Raw genomic sequence first — 22,471 nt, 5'->3', positions numbered from 1 at the left:
TGTCCCCAAGCAGACTTACAAGTGAACGCCACCCACGGGTGATAAATCTGGGGCTGCTTACCTGATCTTGTCCTGCTTCCAACGATCCTGACCCAAGAGTGACATTCCCTGTCAGCTTTCGGGGAATGGCTCTGAGGTGTAGGAGGTGAGACAGACTGGCCTTGAGTTACCAGGCACTTGTCCAACAATAAAAAATAATCCTATATAATAAAAGGCTAATATGAAAATTGTCCCCTAGACTGGGAGTTCAACCGGGAGTTTGACCAGGGGGCGGGGCCGGTGGGCCAACTGCCTGCAGTTCCTCCCCCCAGCCGGCCCCGCCCCCAGTCGGCCCCCTCACCCCTATCAGGGGCAGGACTGGATGGCCAACCTCCCACATCCCCTCCCCCCAAGCCAGCCCAATCGGATGGGCCTGCCAGACCCCACCTGTGCATGAATTTGTGCACCAGGCCTCTAGTAACAATAATAGTCTTAATACTTATTGTTCATGTTCTTTGTGTCAAATGCATTCATTTCTTTATATAAACATCATCTTGTTTAATCTTCACAAGAACCTTCTGAGATAGCTACCAGTTTGATCTCCATTTTACAAGTGAGGACATTGAAGCCCTCCCATTCTCCATCACTCACCTTACAGAGAGCCCCACAGAGGGCAGTGCTGCGGGGGATAGAAGTGGTGAACACGGTAGAGCACCCCCCCTGCAAGGCGGAACTGAACGGGTCTTTGTAAAAAGGCTGAGAGTCTAGAGACATCGATTTATATACCACACTGACATTCACCTTTGAAGAGTTAGGGTGAGTGCTCGTGTTCTAAGAATCAAGGAAGGTCTGACTAGGACACACCCGTGGTTTTGTTCAGCCCCTGAGCCTCTGCCCCTGAAGCTCCCTGAGCCACACACGTTACAGCCCCATAACCTGTGCCAGCGCCCAGCCCCAGGGGGCAAAGGGACCGTGAGCAGTCTTTGTTTCATTCTTTTGATGTTTCCTGGGTTATTGAATATCTTCTTGCATGTTTAATTTCCTTAAAGTACTGCTATGGGAAAGATTTAGAGTAGTTTTATTTTCTTTTTAGTTTCCAATGAAAACTGAATTGACAAATTGGAACTCCACAGTTCTTCCAGACTAAACAGAGCATTTCATCTAAAGTTGGATGTGCATTTTAGAAATTTCCAAATAATCTCACTAAATTACAAGAATGCCATATTTTGTTGGGAGGGGGGAGAAAGAAAGAGTTATGTAGTACTTACGAGCTCTTTGATATCAGAGGCTTTCCTAATACAAGGCCTGAACACTAGTCACCTTGCCCATCCCTTCTTCAGATTTGGCAGAAATGAATTGAGGTGAAGTTGACTAACCTAGGGTCATGTATTTGGCAAACATTTACTGAGCACCTACAGTATGCAAGACAATGCACTGGGTATCAGGAGGGACCCAAAGATGAATGTTTGTGGGTGTGCCAGTTAGCTCACCATGAATGGTTGTGGTAGGTCAAAACAAGGGGCTTCTAGTCACTTCATCTGTCCGCTGACCACTTGCTGCAGATAGATCAGTGTAATGTATAAGTACATCCTTAGCATTTCCTAGTATTATTATTGAGAACCTGTGTTCTCAGTCAGTTTAGAAGTGAAATGGTCATGTAGCTGTTGCAGGAGGAATTTCAAAGGATGGCATGTGCCATCTTCTGGTGGGAATGAGCATTGCTCTGTTGTGGGTGAGGCTGCAAATATCTATTGTGAAATTTAGTTATCAAATAAATGCATGAGAAGCCCATTGGTAATGTCATGAATATATCTGGGCAGCAAGGGGAACATATCAAAAAACCTTTTTCCTATTTTTTCAATTAACTGAATTAGATGTAATTATATTGCTTAGAGGAATAGTCCCATCAAGCAGAAAACTAGTAAAGACTTTTATGGGGTTTTTTATTCCACAGTAAAATGATGGTCTAGATGTTATGTAATGTTATAGGATTGAATAGTTGAAATACCTCTTTGAGAGAGCCCAACCTACTTCCATAGAGTCATTTATTCAGTGGGAAGTCTGAAAGGCAGCTCAATCTATACTAATAAAAGGGTAATATGCTAATTAGACCGGGTCGACCAGACATCTTCTGGATGTCTGACTTCTTTCTGGACAAAGCCACCATGGTGGGGGCCAAGGCAGAGGCAGTTAGGGGCGATCAGGTCAGCAGGGGAGCAAGCAGTTAGGGGCGATCAGGTCAGCAGGGGAGCAAGCAGTTAGAGGAGGGCAGTTTGGGGCCATCAGGCAGGCAGGCAGGCGAGCGGTTAGGAGCTAGCAGTCTCGGATTGTGAGAGGGATGTCCAACTGCCGGTTTAGGCAGGGATAGGGCCTAAACTGGCAGTTGGACATCCCCTGAGGGGTCCCAGTTTGGAGAGGGTGCAGGCCGGGCTGAAGGACCCTCCCCCCCCCCCCCCCCGCATGAATTTTATGCACTGGGCCTCTAGTTATAGTAAAACAGAGAACACTAGGTATCAGGTTTCTCAACTCCTCATTTGTTCCCCAGCCTTGAAAACCCCTGCTGTGAAATCAGTGAGTAGATTTCACACCTTATATTCATTGAACAGCAAGCTCCAGATTTCTGGGGCTTATATAGGATGTCAGGCTCAGGGAGAAGGAATATTGACAAATGTCCAAATAACAATTATAGTATGCATCAGAAAGATAGTGGGAACCCTGGAAGAGTAGGAAGTAACTTAAAATCTGAGATATGTGCAATAGCCTTAAAATACTTCCACAGCGATTGAGTCCTGGCTCCCCACTGTCTTTCTGTGAAATGGAGAGTTAATATCCTTCTTATATTTATCACAAAAGGAGAACCATGCAAAGAGGTAAATGACTTGCCCAGAGTCATCCGGCAAGTCCGCAGGCCTGATCCCCACTCCTCCCTTCCCAGTACTGCCTTTGGCGGTTTTCATCCCAAGTTTGCCTGGATTCAGGAGCTCTGCCCATGGTTACCACTCATTAGTAAGTATTTACTAGTTAGTTCATCCTAATTTCTAGGAAGTAATGGAACAGGATTTTTTTACACATTTCTGAATAGAGAGACCTGGTGAAATGAAGCTTCTGGTGTGTGCTGTGTATGGCTCTACTTTTTGTTCTTTATGATGCAGGAGTGAAGAGAAGGAAGCAGTGGGCATGTTGGTCAACTGCCCTGCCTACTACAGCGTGTCGGCTCCCAAGGCTGAGCTTCTGAACAAAATCAAACATATGCCAGAAGAGATGAGTGAGGAAGAGGAGCAGGTGGATGTCAATGAAAAGAAGGTAAATAATTGGGACCTGTGTTTTGTTTTCCCCAGAAAGCTAGTCAGGGTCCCGGCAGGTTTACTCAGTAACGCCCCTTAGGGCAAGAGGGAAAGGGGCCTGTCACATCACCAGTCGCGCCCAAACCATCATTGGCCTCCGGACTTGCATGGCACTTTGAGCAATTTCCTCACAGCCCCCCTGTCATTTTCACTTTTATAAATGACAAAAGTGAAGGTTAGTGGCTATTAGTTATTTCCTAAAGGTCTCATAGCTGGGACTAGACCCCAGGTCCCCTGCCTCCTAGTCCAGCACAGAGACCACAACACTGTTCGCGAGGCCTGTGGAATTTTCACTCATGATTCATGCGCAAAAGGAAAACTAGAAAAATCTAGAAATTTTAAGGAGAGACTGGATCATCAAAAGACACTTTGGAAAAGGGAATGTTAATCTTTAAATTCCCCAGCTCTCTTTGCCATACCCCAGTGAAGAATAACTTGAAAGCACAGCATTGGAATTTAGCTGTTAGCATTTGATACTCTTACAGAAATGTTCATTGCTAAGCGTTTTTAAAATGACCATGCTGCTGCTGTCTTCCCCAAGCCACGGAGATCTAAGCTCGCCTGTGCCTGCAGGGGAGAAGTTCCTGCCGCTCCACTTTCCCTGCAGCCCAGAGGGCTGCCTGGCCCTGTGCTTACAGCCCTCGGCTCAGGCCTGCGTGCTGAAAGGACTCTTTGTTAAGGCTTGCCTCTTGCTGAGTCTGGAATGTAAATGGTTCAGTGGTACCAATTCTAGGAGAAACTTTCTCGTGTGATTCCATTCACTTATTTTAGAATATGTGTCCTAAGCCCTCGTGTTTATGTATTGGAATGAGACCACAGGATGCAGACCCCTGGGAGCAGGAAGTTATGGGGCAGGAAGTCTTTAGGGGGTTTAAGAAGCACCTCCTTCAGTGGTATTCTCCCTCCTCCCAGCTCAGGGGGCTCACAGCGCCAGGGGCTGACTTGCTGATGCAGCCACTGTGGTAACACACTCTCTCCCAGCCCAAAGGTTTTCCCCCTTTAAACATCTGCTTCATAGCGCACCTCAATATCCCCTATCTCCGTGCTGCTGAGCGCCCGATTGAATGGGTCCTCTGAGCGTGGGAACACACCTTGCTCTGTTCTATGTTTATACCAGAGGGAGCTACATAAACCCTATGACAGGTATCAAGCTGCCATGACATCTTTAAATAATGGAACATTTTACTTTTCTTATTTTTTTCATGTAGATATACCCTGCTTTACAACAGCAGTGTGGCATATTATTCATTGCTTTGCCCTCCACATCTCAATTTTATTTTTAACCTCTTTGTCATCACTTTATTATCACCCTCTCATTCTGAGGATTATGTGGCACAAAGTATTTTTGGACTGAGTATATGAAGGAAGAGGATTATTCCTCATGGGGAATAACATTAGATGCCATTTATTGAGTACTTCCTATATTCTAGGTGTGAGCTTTTTTTTTACATACCGCTGTATTTATTTTCACAAAACTGGATTGTCACATTTTATACTGAAGTAATCGGAATGAGTCAGACAAGAGGAGATGGGGGCATTCAAGACAAAGGAGATGGAGTGGGAAAAGACCTAGAGGTGTGGAAAAACATAAGGAGTGTGTGTCTTGAAGAAAGGAACTTCTGGTAGCTTGGTATTTTGGAATATAAAACAAAGTGACTAGCCCACCTGGTGAGGCTCAGTGGATGAGCATCATTCTATGAACCAGTGGGGTCATGGTTCAATTCTCAGGGCACATGCACAGGTTTTGGGCTGAATCATCAGGGGGCATGCAGGAAGCAGCTGATCAATGATTCTCATCATCGATGTTTCTATCTCTCCCTCTCTTTTACTCTCTGAAATCAATAAAAACATATAAAAAACAACAACAAAGTGACTAAATTAGAAATGACCAAATTTAGAAAATAAAGGAGGGCCACATACAGCAGGAGATGAGGCTGGGAGGATCCACTGGAGCCACCTCATGATCACCAGGGGCTTTGGTGTGAAATGCTGAAGGGTTCGATTTCTGCCTTCAGCAATGGAGAAACCTTTGAGAGTTTTTTGTTTGTTTTGATGAACTACAAGTTTATGAATGTGTAATAGAATTTTTGTGAGTGGTACTTACATTTGCATATCTGACTTGTAAAGAGAAAATACGTGAATGTGACATGAAGTTGAAGGCGTCTATTAAAACGTTCAGCATAAAGTTGAAAGTGCAGTTCTCCTGATGTACAAGCTTTCTAACAATGATTTTCAAAAGTGACACATGGTCAGTATTCACTCCCCAAGACTGTCCTGAGGCAGAGGGTAGCCTTTCACCAACTTTTGCAAAGTAGAAATTTGTTGCCCAATATTCCAAAGTTATTAATACCCTAAGGTGCATATCGAGGCATGAAACTCACCAAAAGTCAGTGGAAACTAGAGTCCTGATTTATTAATATTTGTTAAATTGAAATTGGCATTTTAAATTAATTCCATTTTAATATATTTTCTATTTATATATCCAGCCGAGATGATGAATTATAATATTCCAAGTAAATATAAGTGTTACTTAAAATATGAAACACTTTCATTGTCTGAACTTCTGACATACATAAAAACTAAAGACAGTTTGATACCAACTCCGTAGCTAAACCCCGCCATATCTATTGGCAAAAATCTGCTTGAGCAGAGCCCGTGATTCTCGATTCTGAGGGCAAAAGGCTTTGGCTTAGAGACTTAGTGGAAAATTTTAAAAGGCAAAAAGAATCTGTTGTTCCCTGGAATTGGCTTTCCCCAAGAGATCATTAGTGACCCAGATGGTTCTCAGCTGCCCTTTGCGTTCCTCCTCCTTCAGTCTTGAAGTCCCAAGCTTCCCTCTGCTCTGTCTTCCTTTCAGCCTGAAAAACGTCCCCTAGCATTTCTTTAGAATAGGTCTGCTGGTGACACATTCTTTCAGTTTTTCTTCATCTAAGAATTTCGCTGTCGCTCCTGAAGGATAGATATTTTCACAGGGATTCTGGGCTGCCTGTTCCTTTTCTTTAGCATTTTAGAATTGTTGCTGCACTTTCTTGTTTCCACGGTCTCTGGTGAGAAATGCCGCCATGTAAATACTCGTTCCTCTCATACGCAATGTGTTGTTTTTCTCTGGCTACTTTAAAAGTTTGATTATGATGTGGGTGGGCCTGACTTTTTTTTGGTTTATCCTGTTTGGGTTTGCTGAGCTTCTTTTTTTTTTTTTTTTGTTTTTGTTGTTAGACGAATTTCTTTTATTTGTTTTTTTTTTTTTTCTGTTCATCAGATTTTTTATTCGTTTGATTTTTAGATACAATTGTTTTTTGTTTTTGTTTTTTTTTTTATTGCTTAAAGCATTACAAAGGGTATTACATATGTGTCCTTTTTTCCCCCCCACCCTTGACAAGCCCCTGCCCTCCCTTACCCCCCAGTGTCTTATGTCCATTAGTTATGGTTATATGGATGCATACAAGTCCTTCGGTTGATCTCTTACTCCCCTCCCTCCTGTCCCCCAACCCTCCCTGGCCTTACCACTGAAGTCCGACAATCGGTTTGAGGCAGCTCTGCCACTGTATTTATTATTGTTCAAAAGTTTGTAATGGTCTTAATTATCCATGAAAGAATGAGATCATGTGGTATTTTTCCTTCATTGACTGGCTTGTTTCACTTAGCATAATGCTCTCCAGTTCCATCCATGCTGTTGCAAATGGTAAGAGTTCCTTCTTTTTAACAGCAGCATAGTATTCCATCGTGTAGATGTACCACAGTTTTCTAATCCATTCATCTACTGATGGGCACTTAGGCTGTTTCCAGATCTTAGCTATGGTGAATTGTGCTGCTATGAACAGCTGGGTGCATATATCCTTTCTGATTGGTGTTTCTGGTTTCTTGGTATATATTCCTAGAAGTGGGGTCACAGGGTCAAATGGGAGTTCCATTTCCAATTTTTTGAGGAACCTCCATACTGCCTTCCATAGTGGCTGCACCAGTCTGCATTCCCACCAGCAGTGCACAAGTGTTCCTTTTTCTCCACATCCTCTCCAGCACTTGTCGTTTGTTGAATTGTTGATGATGGCCATTCTGACAGGTGTGAGATGGTATCTCATTGTTGTTTTGATTTGCATCTCTCGGATGATTAGTGACTTTGAGCATGTTTTCATATGTCTCTTGGCTTTCTGAATGTCCTCTTTTGAAAGGTGTCTATTTAGATCCTTTGCCCATTTTTTGATTGGATTGTTTATCTTCTTTTTGTTAAGTTGTATGAGTTCCCTATAAATTTTGGAGATTAAGCCCTTATCAGATATGACGTTGGCAAATATGTTTTCCCACGAGGTGGGTTTTCTTGTTGTTTTGTTGATGGTTTCTTTTGCTGTGCAGAAGCTTTTTATTTTGATGTAGTCCCATTTGTTCATTTTCTCTTTAGTTTCAACTGCCCTAGGAGCTGTATCAGTGAAGAAATTGTTTTGGCATATGTCTGAGATTTTGTTGCCTTTGTATTCTTCTAGAATTTTTATGGTTTCCTGTCGTACATTTAAGTCCTTTATCCATTTTGAGTTTATTCTTGTGTATGGTGTAAGTTGGTGGTCTAGTTTCATTTTCTTGCATATGTCTGTCCAATTTTCCCAACACCATTTATTGAAGAGACTATCTTGGCTCCATTGTATGTTCATGCCTCCTTTGTCAAAAATTAATTGAGCATATTGGTTCGGGCTAATTTCTGGACTCTCTATTCTATTCCACTGATCTATATGTCTGTTCTTGTGCCAGTACCAGGCAGTTTTGAGAACAGTGGCTTTGTAATACAGCTTGATATCTGGCATTGAGATCCCACCTACTTTGTTCTTTCTCAGGATCGCTGCAGCTATTCGGGGTTGCTGAGCTTCTTGATTACATAAATGTACGTCTTTCACCAAATGTAGGACGTTTGCAGCCGTTATGTCTTCAAATATGTTTTGTGCGCTGATCTTCCTCTTCTCTTTTTGGGATTCCGGTGACATGACACAAATGTTAGACCTTCTAATATTGTCCCACAAGTCCCTGAAGCTCCGGGTTTGTTGTTGTTGTTGTTCAATCTGTTTTTTTGTCACTTCTTCTGGTTGGATAATTTCTATTAGTCTATCTTCAAATTCACTGACTTGCCTGTCTCCATTCTGCGAGTGATTTCTTTTTTTAATTTCAAATATAGTTTTCAATACTAAAATTTCTATTCAGTTAGCAAAGAAATAGACACAACAAGAAACTGAGAACTTCTACCTTTTCATGGGTGCTTGCTTTTATCATGGAGCATCGTTATAAAAAGTATTTAAAGGCTTTGGTAATAATCCCAACATTGGGGTTATTCTTGGTGTTAGTGCCTGTTGATGATCTCTCCCTGAATTGCTCACATTTCATTGGTTCTTTTTATCTTGGGTGATTTTGTATTGCATTCTGAACATTTTGAGTATTATGCTGTGGGACTCTGGGTTCTGTTAAAATCTCCTGGAAAATGTTGACTACAAGTTGTAGCCCACCTCTGGGTGGTGGTTCAGAGACTTGGCTGTGTCCCACACTTGAACCGTTCAGGGCTTAGCCTGGGACTTGGGCAGTTATTTCTATCGCGTTCCATTCTCAGAGTCGTTGCAGTGCCTCTGTGGGTCTGTCCCACACACGTGCAGCTTAAGGGTGAGCCTAGGACTTAGGTCAGTTCTGCACAGAATAGGGGATCTTTTCCAGCTCTCTACCATTCAGTGCCCCCACCCCCCCACCCCACTCTCTGGCTCCCAGCAGCCCATTTTCCTGGGCATCTGGCCAGAAAGACACATTCTCATGGTTATATAGAAAGATAAGTTCTAGCAACAAGTATAGCAACCTGAGCGCTGTACCATTCTGCACTGCTGGGACCGCTCTCAACAAAAGAGGAAGAAAAGGTAGTGAGGATTCCCCTCATGCTCTTTGGACCACAGGTCCTTTTCCCAGTTGCTCTGACAGAGAGAAGGGTTTTCTCTTGGAGTTTAAATGCAGGAGCCTCCCCTGCACAGTGCATGCAGCTCTGTTTACGTGGAGTCACCTGTGGTGGGGGCAGGGCGAGGAAAAAAAGAGAGAAGGGATTTTGAAACAGGAAATCCCCCCACTCTTGCGCTCACAACAGCCCCTGTTTCTCGTCCTTTGTTTTTAAAGGCAGGGCTTTTCCTGGAGTTTTTGCCACCACACTGTCTGTGTAGGTCTGCCTGGGGACTATTCTCAGGTCAGAGCTTGCACATAAACTCACCCCCCATTGTGGATATACTTCGAGGCTGGCTGCCCTCCGGGTCACTGCCATAGTTCACTTCACTGAGCCCTCTTCTGAGCCTAGGACGTTGGCTGCAGTAAGCAGGGAGAGAGGCTTCAGGGGGTTATGCCATCTTGGCCAGCATCACGAGTCACCGCCCCTCCCCCCCAGGTTTATCAGCAGGGAGATCTGCATTGCAGCAGCTGTGTGAGGACACGGGGACAGACAGAGACACACACACACACACACACACACACACACACACCGTTTATCAGCAGGGAGATCTGCATTGCAGCAGCTGTGTGAGGACACGGGGACACACACACACACACGCGCACACACACCGTTTATCAGCAGGGAGATCTGCATTGCAGCAGCTGTGTGAGGACACGGGGACACACACACACACACGCATGCACACACACCGTTTATCAGCAGGGAGATCTGCATTGCAGCAGCTGTGTGAGGAGGAAGAGAGGGCGGTAGGGAGGGTGTCACAGCTGTCCAGGGAGTGACGGCACAGGTCTAAGGGCAACAGTAGAAGCAGTGAGAAACGGATTGAAAAAAAAAGTAAAGTAGAACCGGTACCAGATTAGATGTGAAGCATGGAAGAGAGGCGAGGGCCGAGGATGACTCCCACGTTCCTGGCCAAGGTTGAGTGTCGTGACTGAAACAGGAAAAGCAGGAAGGTCATTTAGGGAGAGAGGAGAAGGAGTTTAGTTGAATTTAAAGAAATACTGTTTCTTGTGTATCAGAGATTCCCGATACCGAGAGACCATACTAAGTAGATGGGACAGCTTTCTGGCACCAGCCTTCCCGAAAGGAAATGGTGAGGAGCCGCTCTTGAAAGAGGACCTCTGTATGGCAGTCGGGTGCCCCGGGCCTTTCTGCTCCGATGGGTCACACCACAGGAGAGAGGCTTGGTTCCACTGCTGTCACCTGACAGAAATGGCCCTGACTTCTCTGGGTGAACTTCAGCTAAGAAAACAGCCCGGGGCTGCTGCCTGGCTCCTCCCTGGGTTTTCCTAGCAGGCCCTGAATTCGCTGCCCCTGAGCCCCGCCCCGTGGCTAGGAGTCCTGAATTACTCCTGTTTGAGAGGAAGACAGTCAATCAGCAGAGGCCAACTGTGTCTACATGACGTATTGGCAACACTATCAGCACAAGTTCTCGGAACAGAAGGTGAAGCTGGGGGGTGGGGTGGGGAGACCTTGAGTATGCCCCTAGAGCAGGGCGGGGGAACCTTCTTTCTGCCAAGGGCCATTTGGATATTTATAACACCACTAGAGGCCCAATGCACGAAGATTCATGCAAGAATAGGCCTTCCTTCCCCTGGCTGCAGGCACCACCTTCACTCCGGCCCGGAGCCGCCTTCCACCTCTCACCTTGTCACGTCAATTTGCATATTCCCTCCTTATTGGCTGTGGGCGCCGCCATCTTTATAGCGAAGTGATGTTTAATTTGCATATTACTCTTTTATTAGATAGGATTTCCCATACAAAATTAGCAACTTAAAAATTAGCCTGCTATATTTGGTCAAACATTTAATTAACTCAGCCCTAAGGCCTTGCCAGGGCCAGACCAAATGATTTCATGGGTCCTATCGTGGCCTGGATGCCCCCCACCCCTGCCCTAGAGGCATCTCCCTAAAATGAGTAGCGTGTGCTCTTCAAAGTGTTGCCTAATGTTAATGATAGCACACTCGCACTCACACAAATAGCCAGCATTTATTTGATGGGAGCTTCATAATATTCCTCTCGGCTATGTTAATGCAGTGATTAAAAGCCTGAACGCTGAGCCAGAGGGCCTGGGTGTAAGCCTGGCTCTGGCACTTTACAGCCACATGAGCTTGGGCAAGTTAAATAAGTAAAACCTGGATAATGACAGTATCTATCCCATCCGGTGGTTGGGGGTGGCAATGGACTAGTAAAACACTTAAACAGTGCCTGGCACAGAGGAGGAGTTCAGTGCAGAAACATTACTTGTTACTAGTTTTAGGCAGGTCTTATTATCCCCCTGCTGTGGTGAGATGAGCAGGCTCAGACCCAGAAGGTCAGTCGACGCCTGATGGTGACTTTTCTGTCACAGCCGGTCTCCTGACTCCTGGTCGGTGTTTTCCCTGGAGCAGGAAGGAGATGGGACAGGGCCCAGTAGGGTTGCTGTGTGCAGATGGTGAAGAGGAAGGGAGGGCCTGCTAAACTATGTTTAGAGAAAGAACCCTTATAAATAGCACCTCACACAGGTCGAGGTAAGTTTATCCCAGATGAGAAGTGGATAAATGCCAGGGATTTCGCAAATCGGTAGCTCCCAAGAGACTAGTCTGTTGTTGTTGTTTTTAAAAAAAAAACCACACACACACCCAAAATACCTCTTCTTCTCTCTCCAGTGAATTCTGCAGGAAGTTGGTAGGTTTTTTTGGAAGAGATCTATCTGCTGGCAAAGAAATGGCTATTTAGTATAGCCAGCTTTCCCTTGCTGCCTTCAGTTACTCAAATCCCTTTTAACTGCATTTTAAAATCCAAATGTCCATATTTTAAGGGCGTGGCAAAATTAAAAAATTCAAATACCATTCAAATATGCAACATTTGGGCCACAAGTGACTGAGTCGACTGCTTAGTATACTTGTATTAGCATATATGGCCGAGCTGTTGCAATATCATATTACGTCCCAGCAAACAGCTTTCAGAAATCACAGTGCCACAAAACGTGTATTGGTCCTCCCCAAAGAAGCCTTCATGGACCACTCCTAGGCCTTTTCATCTCGTTCTGCTCTTACTCATACCATGAAGTCTGGAGTTCACGGCTCTGAGGGCGTACAGCTCAGCCCAGCATTGATGCCTTTGGAAACCAAAGCAGTGAATGGGACTACTGAGCCTGATCGCAGATGGCTGATCAGCTGTGTCAGTTTCTTTGGCCTGTCCTTGCCCACTGAGCTCTGCTTACTCGGTGGCTACCCCTTCAGCACGAGAATATTTCAAGGACAGTACAGCCTGACTTAGATTGAAAGAGCCTGAAAAAGGTGGGGAGCCAAGTTCAGGAGAAACGCAGAGGAAGAGTTCTTGCTTGTCTTCACCACTCACTCCTACATGTGAGGACAGACTTATTCTTACTGGTTTCTGCTTATTTGCAAATTAAAAAATTAGCATACTGTCCCTTAAAATACCAGCAACAGCGCCATAATGAGAATTTTTTAATGATATGAATTAAATTATTAATAAAAGTGCTTTGAGTTCCTTCACACAATATTAATTTCAAAGGAAGTAATATAAGGGAAAACCAGAGGCTGTTATCTTTTCTTTCCACTATTTAGTTTGTTAAAAGCCTTTTTTGAGATTATACTTCTCAAGATGAGGTTGAAATGGATTGCAAAACACTTGAATAAGCAGGAGGCCTTTCCTTTGGTTGGAGTGAGAGGAACATTGCTGCTCAGTTAACTACCTCTTGGGACTTGGGTATAACCTGGTTTTCTCTTGGAAAGTATCATCCAGTGGCATTCAGAGTGACAAGCCTAGGAAATGCAAACTAAGAGGTTAAAGAATCCTGGCCTGACTTCATGTCCCTGTCAGGGTCTCAGTCATCGATCTGAGAGCAGGAATGAGGACATTTGACTCAACCTAACCCTGACCGGCGGGACTGTGGGGCGTGGTGGTAGCAGGCAGTGCTTCTTTCCCCACTGCTGTCCATCCGTGTCCTTGCTGTTCTCATCACAGGACCTGACATCACAGAGCAGAAGCGCAGCATCCTGCTGGGAGGTTTGCTGGAGGTACCTAGCAGGTTGTCTTGCAGGCAAATACCATAGCTACCAGCCAGAATTGTTTTTTGGAAAACAATGAGTTTTCTAGGAGACCATAAGGAAAGTTAAGCAATTAACACTAAGCAATATTCTCTCCCACCTGCATTTTTCTGGGCTGAGACTCTTTAGTTGAATAATGTAACATCCATATCTATATATATAAAAGCCTAAGTGACTGTCCGACCGGTAGCTATGACACGCAATGACCACCAGGGGGCAAACGCTCAATGCAGGAGCTGCCAAGCTGCAGTGACTTGGCAGCAGTGGTTCTCAGGTGACGCACCCGGAACCAGCGAGGAGGGAGCCCAATTCTGGTATTCGTCACCTGAGAACTTCCCTCTCGCAATCCAGGACCCCTCGGGGGATGTTAGAGAGCCGGCTTCAGCCAGGTTTCAGCTCGATCCCTATAGGCCAGGCCGAGGGACCCCACCGGTCACGAAGCCGTGCACTGGGCCTCTAGTATACACGTAGTTTTCCATCACTGAAATTGTCTTTTGCATTGACTTTGTCTTAACGAAATAGCTTGAGGAATTCTGAGATTATAACCCATGATGAGAGGGTACAGCAGATAGGAATGTTTTTTAATCCTTACCCGAGGATATGTTTATTGATTTGAGAAAGAGAGGAAAGGGGAGAGAGAGAAACATAGATCAGTTGCTTCCCATATGCTCCCCAACCAGGAATCAAACCTGCAAGCTTTTCGGTGTACAAGATGATGCTCCAACCAATTTGAGACCCCTGGTCAGGGCCAGATGATATTTAATTACCCTGCAGCCTCGGGATTAGGCATGTTGAGAAGACAATAGGATGTCACCCAGAACTTGGACATTTCAAGAACATTATGAACCTGACTTAGGATTGAAGTATATCTCATGGTCCAACTCCAAGATGGGCAGATTGTGTAGAAATAAATATTCCCCTTTATCATTGTGATTATTGTATCCTCTGATGCTGAGGTTGAAGAAGTAATACAAAAAGTCATCAGTACCCTTTAATTCTGCTGGTCAAAACTATTTCTATTTTTTCCCTTCCTTTTTTTAAAAATATGTTTTTATTGATTTCAGAGAGAAAGGGAGAAGGAGAGAGATAGAAACATCAATGATGAGAGGGAATCATTGATCAGTTGCCTCCTGCATACCCCACACTGGGGATTGAGCCCACAACCTGGGCATGTGCCCTGACCAGGAATCGAACCATGACCTGCTGGTTCATAGGTTGACGCTCAACCACTGAGCCATGCCAGTCAGGCTTTTTCCTTCTTTTAAAATGAAGATTTACTCTGACATAGAAATTGTGACTATTTTGTACCAAGTTTCCAACTGAAGCTACACCACACACACACACACACACACACACACACACACACACACAAACACACACTTGAGCTGGAACCTTTTTAATGACAAAGAAATAGGTTTTAATCCCAAAAGATCATGTCCTTTTTCCATCTGGCTACCTCAGGCTAAGAGAAAAGTAAATGAATCAAAAGCCATGGAGTGTAATTTCTCTTGCCTCAAAGAAATAGTAGACGCTTCATATAAATGAAGTCAAGCTTGAAACCACTAAGACGTTTACTTTATCCCTTCAATTAAATATATTGGCTATTTGTGTAACTCTGTTTTATACATGTAGCAATTAAGGTGGCAAATTACATGGCTCTAATAAATGGAGACAGTGAGGGGTGCAATGGAAAGGACAAGGAACTGAATTCTGGTAACAGTCTTGTGTGCATATCCTATATAATAAAAGACTAATATGCAAATAAACCGAACGGTGTGATAGCCGAACAACAGCATAACCAGTCACTATGACGTGCGCTGACCACCAGGGGTGCGCACAGAACAGGGCAGGCATCGGCAGCAGGGGGCAGAGCATGGAACATGGCAGGCATCAGCCGGCGGGATGGTGGAGCAGGTGAGCAGAAGTGCCAGACCAAGGCAGGGCACTGGTCACTGTCCTTGGGGCAAGCCTCTGGTGGTTACTGAAAATTCTTTGCTCCCACGTGCTGCAGTCCCACCTGGCGCTTGCACCCGCTGCCAACACCAGAACTACCACTCACACCCACTGTGCCAGCCCTGATAACTCAGCACCGTTAGCAGGTGCGAGCGGCGGCTGCCGGCCCCGATCACCCCTCCGGGCTTCTCCACCTCCCCCTGCTCCTGAGGGGCAATTGGGGCCAGCAGTCACCTCTCGCACCTGCTACCGGCGATGGCCCTGCTTGTACCCACTGCTGGCACCGGCCTCACTCACAGCTGCAGCTGGAGCCGCTGCGAGCGGCAGCTGCTGGCCCCAATCACCCCTGAGGGCTTCTCCACCTCCCCCTGCAATCAGGGCAGCCCCAATCGCTCTGTGCCATCAGCGGGTGTGAGTGGGACTGGCACTGTCAGTGTGTTGGAGCGGCGGTGGCGGGAGCAAGGCTTCCAGCAGACGGAACTGGGCTCTCTTCTGGTGGGAGGGGCCGGGCGGGGACACAGAGGATGGGCCGAGACCCGCCCCTGTGCCCACCACAGACTCGCGGCCCACAGTTCCTTTCAAGGAGCATGAGTTCGTGAACTGGGCTCCTAGTTTATCATGATTGCCCACGAGAGCCCCTAGTCAGGCTGATTGCATTCAAAGCCACCCCACCTACTGGTACCTGTGTCAGACCTCACTTCACCTCACTGAGTCTTCGTTTCCTCACCTATTGTATGTGGATAAAATAGTGTTTACTACAAAATTGTTGGGAAGAATAAATGAGATCATCTGTGTACAGTGTCTCATATAGTGTCTAGCATGTAGTAATTGCTCTATAAATGGTATCTGTGGTTAATATTCAACTCAACTCTGTGATCTTGGGCAAGTCCCGTAATTCTTTGACTCTTGGCTTCACTATTTGTAAAACAAGAATATTTACCCTACCTGCTTCTGGATGGTATTGTTGTGAGGATCAAATGAGATTATGTCTTTTAAAAAAATTTTAAAAGTAAGTATTTAAAACACATTGTATGCGGGAAACATATTTATACATTTTACGTTGACTGGTAGTAAGTAGAGCGCGGGACACGTATTAATACGTTTTTTATAGACTAGCGGTAGAATGTGGGTAACGTATAAATACGTAAACTAAAGTTATCGTAATTTTACTGAACGTTGCCATTTGCGCAAAAAATTAGCAAAAATGGCCCGCGCCACGCGCCACCTGTTAGCGCGCGATAAAAACTACCCGCAAACAATGTATTAATAAGCCAGTTGGGAAGTCAGAGCTGTACAGAGCACAACACTGTTGGAAAACATTAAGAGGCAATGTGTGTGTTGGCCTGTTAGGATTCATAGGCCCCAAGAAGACAGCTGTGGATATTCAGGGAAAGGAAGGGGTCTTGTGCCCTCATGTTGGGGGGCAGGCCATATAGAGTGGGAACCTTCAGGTGAGCCTTGAAGAAAAGACGAGATGTGGTTGGCTAACCTTTCCCGTGGGTCTCCTCTGTGGTTCCAGGCCGAGCTGATTGGAAGCCTCACCCACAAGCTTGAGACTCTGCAGGAAGCCAAGGGGAGCCTGCTAATGGACATCAAGCTCAATAACGCCTTGGGAGAAGAGGTGGAGGCTTTGATCAGTGAGCTCTGCAAGCCCAACGAGTTTGACAAGTACAAGATGTTCATCGGGGACCTGGACAAGGTGGTCAGCCTGCTGCTCTCCCTCTCGGGGCGCCTGGCCCGCGTGGAGAACGCCCTCAGTGGTCTTGGTGAAGATGCCAGTAAAGAAGAAAGGGTAGGTGGCCTAGCAATTTCATTCAACACGTTTTCCCTCTGAGCCCATGTACACAGAGAAGCACAGTAAGACACGGTCCCTTCTCTCAAGAAGATGACAATCTACTTGGGGCAGGGAGGAAGTCCAAAGTATAGATAACCAGGAAACGGAGAAGGCACGTTCCCTGCCAAGATGTAAAGCTGATCCTGCAGGCTCGGGGGACACTTAGGAGGGTGAAAACACAGGTGCCAGGGTTTCTTTCCTTCCTTTCTAATGGGGGTTGACCTTGGAAAAAGAGAGAGGGACAACAGAACTTTGAGGGATGAGGAGAGGGCATAGGAACATGAGCTTACGCCCCAGGGGATCTGCAGTTCACCTGGAAGCTGCAAGCCCTCAGGGAGGATGCACCAAGTGTCGCCACCACACCCCTTCCTGGAAGGAAGAGGACAGGTGATGACAGTGGTGCTGATCCTGGATCAGCTTCTAGTGCTTCCTCAGTGAGGCACTGTGGGCTGACACTCGCTATGTGCAGGCTCATGGAGTGAGTGACAGAGCCAGGACAGGAGGAGTCCTGCTGAAGACCCCAGGTTTTATTCACCTCGTTGAACTTATTCCATTGCCACAGAGCATTCTTCATCTACTCATTTGTGCAACACATGTCTGCTGAGTGTCTAGTATGTGCCACTGACTGCTCTGGGCACTTGGGATATATCTTGGAACAAAACAGACAGACCCCTGCTCTCAGGGAACTAACTTACCAAGGGAAGTCAGACAATAAACGTGGCTATAATGTGTACACACGCACCAGCAAAGTGGTAAATGCTGCAACCATCAGGATGCTCCCTTGCTCTCTGGCTCCTCCTCCTATCTACAGCTCTTTCTGTCTTTTAATGCTATCAGGGATTTCCTAATTATTTCTCCTAGTGAGTGTGTGTGTGTGTGTGTGTGTGTGTGTACATTTTTTTTATTAAAAGGAATGATGTCTTTTTTCCAAGAGATTAGAAAAAGTCCAGATGGTAAGCATTTGGGACTGTGACTGCGTATCCAGAAACTTTCTGCAGCTCCACTCCAGTGGGTACCCTCTTCCTGGAAGTGTGCTGAGCCTGAGCTGCCTCTGCTGGGAACTGTCTAATAGTGTCTGCCTCAGAAGGCTTTCCTTTCCTCCTTCCTCCCACTCAGCAAACAGCGAACGAGAACCTGTACTGTGTCAGGTGCTGTGTGTGCTAGGCATGAACACTGGCTACAACACAGGCCCCGCCCTGCAGGAACTCGCCAGGAGTGAGGAAAACCAGTATGGAAGCAGCAAATGGGTCCAGTATGCTGCAGCACAGCAATCAAGGCAGAGCCCAGAAACACTTCTCAGCGGGTGGGGTGAGGCGGGGAAAGACTTCATGCAAGTGATGCTTAATAGTCTAGATACCGTGGTCGGCAAACCATGGCTCTTTGGCCCCTTGAGTGTGGCTCTTCCACAAAATACCACGTGCGGGCGCGCACGTACAGTGTGATTGAAACTTCGTGGCCCATGCGCAGAAGTCGGTATTTTGTGGAAGAGCCGATATTTTGTGGAAGAGCCACACTGAAGGGGCCAAAGAGCCGCATGTGGCTCGCGAGCCACAGTTTGCCGACCACTGGGAAGAATTTCGTATTTGTAAGCAGAGTAAGAATGGAAAGCCTTCATGATTTAGAAGAAATATCATAGACCAAGTAAAGAAAGACCATGGCATCTTCAAAAACTGATTTACATATGGTTGTTATGTCTAGAACATAAAGTGATTACTTGGTTCATTTTTTAAAATAGTGAATTACTGAAAATAGAAAAATATGTAGTCAGGGATTGGACAGGAAATAGATTCCCAATTTTTTTTTTTGATAGCTCTATTTAAAGGGGCATTCAGAACACCAAAGAAATCAAACAATTCAATTTTAAAAATGAGCAAAGGACCTGAATAGACATTTCTCCAAAGAGGACATACAGATGGCCAATAGACATATGAAAAGATGCTCAACCTCACTAATAATCAAAGAAATGCAAATCAAAACTACAATGAGATATAATCTCACACCTGTCAGATGGCTATCATCAATATGGTGAGGATGTGTAGAAAAGGGAAACTTTGTACATTTTTGTGGGATTGTAAATTGATGCAGCCACTATGGAAAGTAATACGTAGGTTCCTTAAAAAAATTAAAAGTAGAACTACATATGACCCAGCCATTCCACTTCTGTGTGTTTATCCAAAGAAGTCCAAAACACAATTCAAAAGATATATGTACCTCTATCTTCATTGCAGTATTATTTACACAATCGCCAAGATAGAGAAACAACGTAAGAGTCCATCAGAAGACAACTGAATAAAGTAGATGTGGTACATATATACAATAGATGTTACTGTAGTCTAACATACAATAGCCATTAGAAGGAATAAAATCTTGCCATCTGTGACAACATGGATGGACCTAGAGGGTATTATGCCAAGTGAAATAAGAGAAAGACAAATACCACATGATTTTACTTAATATGTGGAATCTAATAAACAAAATAAATAACAAAAAAGAGGTATCATTGAAGGTATGGGAAGGATTAATGGCAACCAAGAAGAAAGAATGAAGCTCCCTGGCCCCTAGAGCCAGCATCAGAGGGGAAGCCATTACTAACTCTAGATCTGGAGGAGCAACAGGAAGGGGGTCCTCATCAGAGCTATAGCTGTGGCTGCCCTGCAGCACTGAGGCCTGGGGAAAGAATGCAGCCACCACCACCTGGCAGAGACGGAGCCAGGGATAAATACCCCCCTGCTTTCTCCTCCAATCTCTCCCCATGACTCCCATTGGCCAAACCCAGAAGGCAAGGGAGCCCAGTTGATGCAGCCACAGAGCAGCGCTGAGGAGTGTGGGTCTGGAGGGGTAAGCAGTATCCAGTGCAGAAAATAGTTACACGGACTTTATGTGTCATGCTGTAGGCTTTGGACTCTTTAACCTATTGGCCAAGAAGAGCTATAAACTAATTTTATGACTTAATCAGCCTGGGAGGGGTGAGAATGATGCTTACAGCTGGGAGAATTATTGTAATAGTCTAGCAAGAAGGCTCCAGGCCATTAATTTGGGCAGTTGTAATGGGGTTAGAGAATGAGTTTGAATTAGCAGGTGTGTTACAAGAGAGGGCAGGTAGAACAGAAAGTAGTTTCCTGTTTGACAAGTTGGGTGGGTGCTGCAGATATCTGAGATAGGAATACTGGAGCAGATCTCAAGGGGAGAGAAGTTGTTCTACAATCGAATTCAACTCAACACTTAATGCACACATACACTCTCAAATACAAATAAGTGCTTGCTCACCAGCGAAATACTACATCAATATTAGTTTTTGTAATGATCAGTCTTTGCTAAGAAACTATAAAAATACCAATAGGAATGAGAAAAGGAGTAATACGTGTTTCACTAAGTGCCAAATTCAGGATAATAGTGGCTAAAGAGGGGAGGGAAGGAAAGATGGGACTGGGATAAGTATGTGTAAGGCTTCAACTGAATCTAACTTTTTAATCGGAAGCAAATATGAAAAGTGTTCATGGTGAGATTTGACACTGTTAATGATGGGTACACAGGTATTACATCATTCTCTATGAATTTCTGGTGTTTAAAATATTTCCTTTTTTTAAGGTGAGGAGAGGTTTTCACTTTTTAACTTATATCTCTACAGTATTTTGAAAGGTGCCTTCATTCAAAATCAGGGAGGAGGGTTTTAGGTGGGTTTTTCTGATTAGGTGCAAGAAGCCTATGAAAATGGAGATATTTGTAAGACAAATCTATAATTTTGCACTTTTCCCCCTAGACATTATTATGTTAAGATAGGCTAGTTTGAGGAAAATTAGGACAAAGACACATAAGCCTTTCATCACCCTACATAAGCTAATTTGTATTGAGGTATATATTTAAATAATCTGTTTCTTAATTTTCATTTTAATGTTTCTCAATCACTTTGGCCTGAAAAGTCTGAATGGTTAATTATAAAATTTTTTAAAATGTTAATGACATTCATTGTATGTCAGCATGATGAGTAAAAATCAACACACACAGATACACATTAAAATGTTCCATAACGTACATTATCCCTGAAGATAGCATGTTACCTTACCATTCAGTTTGTATAAGAAACTCTCAGAATACCACAGACTTCTAGGCCCCACCCCCCAGTAGGTGAAATAGGGCCTGAAATCTGCATTTCTAACAGATTCCCAGGTTAGCTGCTGCTGGTCCACACTTGGAAAACCACTATCAATAGAAATATTTGAAGTTTGGCCTTTTCAATTTTTTTATTGTTGTAAACTACACATAAAACTTGCCATCTTAGCCATTTTAAAAGTACCCAATTCAGTAATATTTAATACATCCATTTCCAGAACTCTGTCATCTTGCAAAACAAACTCTGCTTGTTAAACCGTAATTCCCCATTTCCGCACCTCCTAGTCCCTGGCAGCCATCATTCTACTTTTTGTCTCCACGATTTTGACTCTCCTAAGAACCTCATGTAAGTGAGATGATTGGTTGTGCTTTTAAGTACACAAGCCTCAAGTCAAGTCATTACCCCCTTCAATTAAAGGTCATCTCCCTCAACGCTGCCACATGGCTTCACAAGTTAGAGAACCAGGGGTACCCAATCGAAGGGTAATAAGCTGATTTTCAAGAACAGACTCTCCTTAATTTAGAGTGATCATTGAAAGGGAAGCCTGCACGTTTGCAGTCCTGTGGGAGGTTGTCTGTGGGCAGTTTGGCTCTGTCCGGCCGTCCCCTCGCCCTTAGCTCATCTGCTCGTTTTGCCCCGGGCAGAGCTCTCTCAACGAGAAGAGGAAGGTCCTGGCGGGGCAGCACGAGGATGCCCGGGAGCTCAAGGAGAACCTGGACCGGAGGGAGCGCGTGGTGCTGGACATCCTGGGCAATTACCTTTCGGAGGAGCAACTCCAGGATTACCAGCATTTTGTGAAAATGAAGTCAACACTCCTCATTGAGCAGCGAAAGCTGGACGACAAGATCAAACTGGGCCAGGAGCAGGTCAAGTGCCTGCTGGAGAGTCTCCCCGTGGATTTCATCCCCAAGGCGGGCACCCTGGCGCTACCCCCGGACCTCACGGGTGAAATGACTCCTGTGGGGGGATGTATTTCCAGTGGTGTTTTCCCAGCAGTAACCTCTCCACTCTAACCTCTTCTGAAACGCCCAACCGAAAGATCACCCTTTCTGTCAACACTATTTAATCTGAAAAATGTTGCAGTACAAACCACTGTTTAAACTCTATGGGTTTGGGGGGCGGTTTCTGGATAAAAGGAAAAGATTCTATCCAGGAAAAAGCCTGTATTTTCCTTCTCACCCTTCATGATTGATCTGACAGCTTGAACGCTGCTGGGAACTTAGCCCTTTCTGTTGTTAC

The 22,471-nt window shown here is 45.0% G+C and overlaps 1 protein-coding gene across 1 annotated transcript in view; it reads left to right on the top strand.

Annotated features, from left to right (window-relative positions):
• SHROOM3 (shroom family member 3) overlaps positions 1-22,465 on the top strand; it is a 112,783-nt gene extending 90,318 nt beyond the window's left edge. The window contains 3 exon segments of the mRNA XM_023747376.1: positions 3,132-3,282; positions 16,807-17,079; positions 21,877-22,465. Coding sequence (XP_023603144.1) covers positions 3,132-3,282; positions 16,807-17,079; positions 21,877-22,245 — 793 coding nt within the window. The 3' untranslated portion in view covers positions 22,246-22,465.
• Positions 22,466-22,471: the final 6 nt, after the last annotated feature.

The sequence above is a fragment of the Myotis lucifugus genome, unplaced genomic scaffold (assembly GCF_000147115.1).
Source record: "Myotis lucifugus unplaced genomic scaffold, Myoluc2.0 scaffold_856, whole genome shotgun sequence".
NCBI lineage: Eukaryota > Metazoa > Chordata > Mammalia > Chiroptera > Vespertilionidae > Myotis > Myotis lucifugus.
Note: the sequence above shows the minus strand (reverse complement) of the source record. Positions and strands in the feature narration are given on the sequence as shown.